The sequence below is a fragment of the Anarrhichthys ocellatus genome, unplaced genomic scaffold (assembly GCF_004355925.1).
Source record: "Anarrhichthys ocellatus isolate YVR2014 unplaced genomic scaffold, GSC_Weel_1.0 scaffold23, whole genome shotgun sequence".
Taxonomy (NCBI): domain Eukaryota; kingdom Metazoa; phylum Chordata; class Actinopteri; order Perciformes; family Anarhichadidae; genus Anarrhichthys; species Anarrhichthys ocellatus.
This window is the reverse complement of record NW_022280053.1, coordinates 142,998-151,079: the sequence shown is the minus strand read 5'-3', so window position 1 is coordinate 151,079 and position 8,082 is coordinate 142,998. Positions and strand designations below refer to the sequence as shown.

The 8,082-nt window shown below is 44.7% G+C and overlaps 1 protein-coding gene across 2 annotated transcripts in view; it reads left to right on the top strand.

Annotated features, from left to right (window-relative positions):
- The window catches only part of ap3b1a (adaptor related protein complex 3 subunit beta 1a), a 48,304-nt gene extending 43,633 nt beyond the window's left edge, over nt 1-4,671 (top strand). For both annotated transcript variants that reach the window (XM_031859925.1, XM_031859924.1), the window contains exon 27: nt 3,715-4,671. In XM_031859925.1, the coding sequence (XP_031715785.1) occupies nt 3,715-3,868 (154 nt within the window). In that variant the 3' untranslated portion in view covers nt 3,869-4,671. The remainder of the gene's footprint in view (nt 1-3,714) is intronic.
- Nucleotides 4,672-8,082: the final 3,411 nt, after the last annotated feature.

Here is an 8,082-nt window from a genome sequence, read left to right as displayed (position 1 = left end):
GTGGTGGTGGTGGATGCCACTGAAACACAGAAATTGATTGCTGGAAAGGAGGATGGCAATAAATCAAGCAGGAAAGCAAATGTAGAAAACGCTGTTCTTGTTTATGTCTAAACAGGCGGAATAGAATAAATGTGCTCTATTTTTCAGTCCGTTTGAAAGCAAATTTGATCGAATTTTGCATGCATTGCCAATCCCTCTGGTTAGAGCCTAATTTAAGAAAAGAAGAAAGCTGAACCCTTGATGTATAAGCTATGCTTTCTCTTTACTTTACACACTGATATCATTAAATGATGCTTCTTGAAACACTGCATTTCCCCCTTTTTCTGGGGAAGTTGAATTCTTGTTCCTGTTTAAAGTTTAATTGGCTCTCATTTATAACCTGACTAATTAACCGTCTGCTCTCTTTATTATGGATTGCTTCAGCAGACAGTGTGGCTTATGATCCATCTTCACACGGTACAAAGAGGGAGCTTGTGGAAACGGAATTTACGCGTCGAGCTCGGTAACGTTTTCTCCTCGAGTCCTTGTTGAGTTAAGTTCTCGTCTCCCGTCTTATTTCCCATCAGCCCTTGCAGTCTGTCCGTCCTCGCCGTCCGCCCTTCGAGTGCGGTCGCTGCAGTCCGTCCGTATGGCCGAGCTCTGGAGATGCGTGGAGGGTTCCTGCTTCTAATTGGGGCTAATGGCTCTGGCCATCTGCCTGGTCTGAGTCTGCTCGCATGTGTTGCTGCTCTGGCCTCACTGACCACTCAGTTGAAGGACACTTGTCCACCTGGCCGAACACCAGGATCGAACACTGATGCCCAGCCGTCGCACATTTGGCCTCAGCCTTTCTGAGCTCCTGATTTCTGTAACAACATCACGCACGAATCATTTCTTCTGAACCAGCTCGGAGTCAAAGCCGGTCGAACGTTTGGTTGAGATGCTCATGTACCCGCCACAGGGTTAAGTCCTGCATTCTTGGTTGCAGAATCCTCTGCGTCGTCTCCGATGTGAGGGCGAATGTAAAGGTGAAAGCCCACTTTGTGTTTGCAGTGGCAGGGTGGAGGGGAGGCAGATGGCACACAGAGGCTCTCTGCACTGAGGAGAATCACAGATAATTGGAGAGTGATGCTTAGCCGCAGCCCCGCCGATCGATGCCAATCCGCCTGCTCTAAGTCCAGGGGTTATGCTTTGCTTTTCTTTCCATACACTGCAATTAATCCAGTGTTTAGCCCAGCATGTGAAGAGTGCAGGAGAATACCAATGACCCGTTTAAGGCCCGCTTGTCCTTAATCTGTCCCCCTTTCTAGTCCCCCCCCCAAAAAATGCCCCCATGTTGTGTTAGATGGTGACGTAGATCTGCTCGTACCACAAAAAAACGCGAAAGCGAGAATGTTCAAAGCAAAATACGCTCGGAAATCAAACGCGATTGGAACGCTCTTATTGCAACACATGAACAACAGCCCAGAGCGGCGTCTCCTGAGACGGAATGAAAGCCGCCTCAGGCTAGTGTTAACTGGCCGAGTAAATGATAGATTTATATCCTAAATCCATTAGCAAAGCCACAGGGACCACATAGACACCTTAAGCTGCTGACAGCGGGGGCAGAGCGGAGGGAACCGGATGTTCCTCGTGTTTACACGCTCGTGTTTCATGTTCGTGTTGAATGGGAATAAAACATCTTCTAAAGGTTGGAGCGAAGTACGGCAGAGGACGCGTCTTTAATTCTCCCACAATTAGTAATTTTGAATTGATATGCAACCCCTGAATTATTTAAAGAAGCAAAGAGGCTGGATGTTTTTGAGAGAAATTAATCCTCTTCTTGAATGGCTTGTGTTTCCTGCTGAAGTGGCTAATATTTTAATTAAGCCCGAGGAGGACACACTCTCTCCTCCCTGAGAGCCTCCTGATAAACTCCCTCTCCTCTGTTGATGGTAATTTAGCAGCTCCCCAGAGACGCACCCAGACACACTGGGTTTGTGAGCCAGTTTCATTGTGTATGCATGCCCCCCCCCCTCACCACCACCCTCTTTAACGTGTGCGTGCTAATTGGTGGACGTGCTAGCCGCTCCTGCCGCGCAGCACGCCGCTCTGCCCACAGGCCGTCCTGCGGGGGGCTCTTCACAGGCTTCAGTCGGGCCTAAGTGGGGCTCTTTGTGGGCTGTTTGTCAGGCCTAAGCAGGCTGCCACGGGGGGGTCTTTGTTGCGGGGATGTAGTGCTAAATGGAGGCAGATGGCTGGGAGTCGGCCACGTGAGGCCCCGGAGATGCAGAGGGGGCTCCGCTCGGCTCCGTCGCTCCTCAAAGAGGGTCACGCTGGGTCATAGCCCCTGTCTGCCTCTTGTTAGCGCTCTCAATGGGGACCATGTGTGCCCACGTTTGGCCCCGGTCTGCAGGGACAGTATCCAAGGAAACAGGGGACCAAGAATCCTCCCGATGGTCCGGTGGGACATGGGGGTGGGGGGGGGGGGGGGCGTCCCCCATACTGGTCCAGAGGCTTCCCACACACTCATAGATGGCCACAGTCCATAAAAAAACAGGCTAAAGACAGTTTGAGTGACATGGAGGGCGTGTCCCGCCCCTCATGGCTCTTCAGTCAGCTGGAATAATGGACTGTCTGTTGCTCCGCTCTCTATTTTTCCTGTCACATCGTTTTCCTTCTTTGTCTCACTCACTCATTTAGAGTCATTACAAGGTGTGAGGTGTTGGAGAATGTTCTGACAAGAGGATTTACGGGTTTGGGGGAGAAATGCGAGTTAAGTGTGCAGGCCGGGCGACTCATTCATCTCTTTATTAAAGCGCCTTGTGTTCTACGTTAACTGTTCATTGATGTACCATCAACCATTGGCTTCACATTCAGGTGTTTTATGTGGAAAAGTTTCATCGATAAAGAGAATTTTATTTCATTTCATGGTCCGTATAACAGGAATAGAAATATAATCAAATATAAATATAATCAAATAGAAGTAATGAAGTGAGCTTAGTTCAGTCTACAAATGCAACCATCCTGCCTCGTGATGATCAATTGTTGAAATATGTTTATTATTTTATATAAAAACCTGTTTGATAACTTTAACCGAGGTGAACCCAGACAAGTTTTTCACATTTATATTTAATGCAGATATTCTAAACGCATAAGATGAATGAAATGACCTGGATGTATCCGAGTGGCAGACATGATAAGAGCTGCTTGAGTTTTCTAAATGCTAAAGAAAGGTGCTTCAATGCTTCCTTTCCTATCTCCTTTAGCATAGGATACACCGGACCATCTTTACCAAAGAAAAGTTACTGTAAGGAAAAGATGCAGCTGCCAGAGTCCCTTTAGATAACCTCTCATGTTACTGCAACAGGGTCTGACAGTCTGACCCTCTCAGTCCTGGTTCTGGTTCTCCCATGCCTCCCTTCCCTCCAGTGGGTCCAGCAATACGTCCTGGGTCTCCAGCAGTGTGGTGTCGGTGTTGGCTCCCAGAGAGGAGAAGCTCTGCTCCTGGAGGAGGAGGACGAGCTGCTGCCGGGAGCTGAGCTCTCCTCCTCCCTCCGGAGCTCCGACTGCAGGTCCACGGCTGCAGGTGAAGCCGGATCTGGGTCTGTCTACGGTGGACTGGTCTTTATGGGGACTATTTCTTTGGTAGAAAGTAGTTCCATTGAAAACCGTTGTGTGAACTCTCCCTTTCATGCTCAGTGTCAGTCTGTCTTCTGGGTTTTGTGAAGCTGAAGTTCTCTTCCTCACCTGCAGGTTTGCTGGGCGGACGGTGAGCAGCGGAGCCCTGGTCTTGGTCTCGCTGGAGCTGAAGGAGTCCTCCGCCGCGCTGCTCACCATCAACACAGACAAGAGCGTCATGGCGTCCATGTTGCTCCGAGACCTCAAACAAGCCCTCGCCCTGGCGTAGAGAGCCCTCCCTCCCTCCTCCCTCCACCCTCCTCCTCCCTCCTCCCTCCTCCCTTGAGTAAAGGTAAAGGGGAACCACACTTCATTAAAGATTTCACGTATTTTATCTCTGTGATTGAGGACAATTCAAGCACTTTTATCCGAAATACGGAGCTTGATCTTGTGTCACTCACGGAGAATTAACTGGAAACTATTTTTTTTTTTTTTATGGGCCGTGGTTTTTGGGAAGGATTGTCCTGAATCACGAGAATAACTTTGTGAAAGTCTTCGAGTAAAGTAGTGAACCCCCTTTAAGAACACACAGAAGGCATCAAAGAATTTAAAATGTGACATTTAACCTCCTTTATACGTCACTCTCCATCCAATCGTGTCGGACCAACTGGTCATTTACCTCAGCGGTTACTATTTACTGTTCTCTGGTTTTGACCAAACATTATTTTAAGCAGCTGTACGTACATGTTTGTGAGAGAGTACATCGTTGCGTCACTCGACCGTCTGACCGTCGTCGATGTTTCTACAGTTTGAGATGTTGAGACGGTTTGCATTGATGGACTTTAGTGCCAAGAAAAAAATAGAAAAAGGAGGATTTCACCATTAAATGTAGACCTCATCACATGATAAACGCCAAACGAGCCTCTCTGTCCCTGATGTAGTTTTACCCCAAAAACCACATTTGTTAAAGTGCCTTCTACGTGAAAATGTTATTTAGAAAAACCAAAACATGTATGTTAGACTTAAATCAACAAGGTCTTTTTATTTGTACCGCTTTGCCTGAACAATAAAGAGTGAATTTATTCAAATAAATATTTGTCTCAATTATATGTATTTTACGTGACGGCGTCTCCAACACGCTGTGATTTATCGTCATTTACAGGAACGTGGCTGAAACACGACGTCGTTAGTGACGAGCTCTGCTAATTGGCCGTGCACTCATGACATCATGATTGAGATGAATCTGTCGGCAAGAAGAGACTCGTGATCCGGGCCCATTAAGACAGTTTCCACAGACAGACTGGAGGTGAAACTGTAAATAGAATCAATAGAATAATATACTTTAATGTGGAGTACTACAGTACATGGAATATGGGGGAAATGATATCTGCCCTGAGTTACAGCCTTTATAATCTGTTTTATTCTTCAGTGAATTAAACGACACGGACACATTGAAAACACAAAGGTTTGTGTTTTCTTTGTTCCCTGCTATAAACTAACATTCATATTTAACAGAGACTCATGTTGCTGCAGAGCTGCTATTAAGAGCAGTAACAGCAAAGTAGGATTGTTTCTGTGCTTTATTCAATGTTAATAGAAGATGAATGAGGACTTTCTGCAGCGAGAACGTTGAGAAAAGCTAAAAGTTAAAGAGCCTAAAGACAGCTCTGCTTTGTTGCTGGTGGTGGACTAAAGTTGTGCAGACGTATACGTGATGTGTTACCTCTCTGAGAGGCCGGTGGTGTAGTGTGCTTTGCGTCTGGCTGTCTTTTCCGGCTCATAAATAGCGTCTCTCTGAGGGCTGTGGTGAACACCTGTTAGCTCATCTGTCACAGGAGCTCCACTCGCATCCATCACCTCTCCCTCTGTACTCATTCCCTCAGCCAGCTGTTCCCATCTCTCACACTCACACACACACACACACATCATACAGATCCACTGCCACATGGAAGGTTTTCAAACTTATTTACACATTTTACAAGATACTTGTAAAGGCTTTGATACAGAAAACATCTGGACTCTTCAGCAATAAATATACGTCACAATTTCTACATTAAAGAAAGCCAAAGACACAAGTAAGAGTCTACAGATGCTGTTGTTTAGCAGGTATAATGTTTACCATCTTAAGGCCTTTACACATCGGGGGTGTGATGGATAAACAACAACAAAAAACACCGTTGTGACAGTTTGCGACACGTTTTCATTAAAAGGCTTGAATAGATTCGTGCAGGCAGAGGACCAATGATACCAGTTTGACTCTAAATGGACCATAATGTACTAAATGAACATCATGCTGTATTGAAGAAGACTTGAAACTAGAGATTGAGACCATAAACTCATGTTTACAATGTTTACTGTGGGAATAAATCAAGAGAGAAGTAGAGTCATTTTCTCATAGACTTCTATACAACCAGAGGAGTCGCCCCCTGGTGGACACTAGAGAGAATGCAGCTTTAACACATGAAGCATCGGCTGCCAAAAACACAGACTTCAAACAAGGGAACCGAAAGTGTTATAGATGCTAATTTCCTGGTTTTAGGACTCATTCCTGCAGCTCTCTCTGGGCTTCACATACTGTATATAATAGTTTGATCAAGTAACAGTAGATGATGATGTGATGATGTACATAAAGTAAGAGTTGTTAGTCACATTTAGTTTACGGCTCTTCTCCCTTTTCTTTCTGTAAACTCAAACAGCGTCTTGTAATTACCTTCTTGCTCGCTTCCAGTCTAATCTTTACTAAAATGTTTGTCTCTGGTATCCAGTTTCAGTTAAGATCTGTTGATTGACAGATGAACTCTATTTTAAATCTTATTAAACTCAAAAGTCAACTTGATTCAACTACTTTTCGATCAGCTCATTAAATGAATCACCTTTTTTCACCAACGCAACGCAGTTCAGCCTTTCTTTTCTGGCTGATGCACTAATTCATGTCTCTGTTACATCCAGACTTTATTTTATTGTAATGTTTGTTTTTTAATCCAAAAAATGTTTTTTTTTTAATGCAACTTGAGGGTCCTAGGTCAGAGGATCACAGGGTCTGAGGACGGAGGGTCTGAGGACAGAGGGTCCAGCACAGATTTGAAGGGCTTCATAAGTAAAATGTACTCGTTAAATAGTCTATTTATCTAATTCGACATGAAACCAAAAACAGTTTAATGTGCCGATAGTTCAGGGACTATTTCTTTGGTATAAAACACCTCAAATCGAACCATCAAAGTCGTCTTGTTGAGAGTAAACACGACGGTGTTTCTAGAAGACTAGCCTGGGTTGAACTTCCTAAACAGTTTAACCAAACACAAAAGAAGACGTATAATCCGTCGCTGAAACCCATTCCTCTCTTAACACTGATTGCTGAGGAGCTAATAAATAGATTACAGATTCTGCAACTGATCATTTCACAAGTCGCTAACGCAGTTAATCCTCCAGCAACACGGAGCGATGTTCCCCCGACGAGCTGAGCGCTCCTCACTTAGAATAGATAATGGGAAGATGCATGACTTCTGAGGAAGAAGGTGTCATATCCACACAAATACAATTTATTCCCCCAAAACAATCACTGAGTGACTCCAGCGGACCCTGGGAGCAGTAATTGTAGTGATTATGCTTAAATTGATGCTTCACAGCTATTCCTGTTTCTCCTGTATTGTAATTATATTTTTTTTCTTCTTCCTCGACTCAAGTTTCTTTTTAAACGCTTCTTCGCAGCGTGGAGACTAATGACTCCATGTTTCCCCACTGAAATGTTCAATCAGCGGCTCGTTAGAGGGACGGACACATTCAGCTCTGCTGATTTGATTTTTCACTTGATTTCTTCTTTTTTTTTTTTTTGGTGTCCAACATTTATCAATCTCCTGTCCGGAGGAGACGAGGTTCATCTGGGCACACGGAAGCTTACGTCTCAAGCTCGAGAGTATTATGAATCTTGAGATCAGAGTATTTATGATATGTGACGTTTTGCAATAATAACGAGTGAATAATTCGCTTTAAATGTAAGGTGACAGACTCTTGTGTATCTGCTCTGTGCTGTCACTCAAAGAGCAAAGCAAAAAGATCCTTTTAAGAGGCTTTCATTGCATTGTTTACCTTCCTCTCTTTTTAAAAAGAGGCCATCTTGCAGGTACATTGAACAATTGACTCGTGCTTCTGTTTCTCCCAAAGTGAAAGCACAAAAGAGCATTTATGGTCAACACCCACCGCCAGCCTTTAATTACCGTTTGATTGCACTTTAAAAAACACTCAAGTGCATTAAAAAGTGATCACGCGGTCCAGAAAATAAATACATGGAGATGGGCTTCATTAATAGTGACTAGGAGGTAAAAGGAAGCTTCACACACTCGGCGCCCGCCGCTGAGATTTATTTGTGCCACAGACGCAGAGCTGTTGACGGGTTTAAAGCGAGTTAATGTAAGTTAATAAGTTAAAAGGGGTGAGGAGGAGGTGAGTGCTGGTAAAGTGCTCCGCCGGCCCCATAAAGCGTCGCACTAAAACAGACTCCCTCTG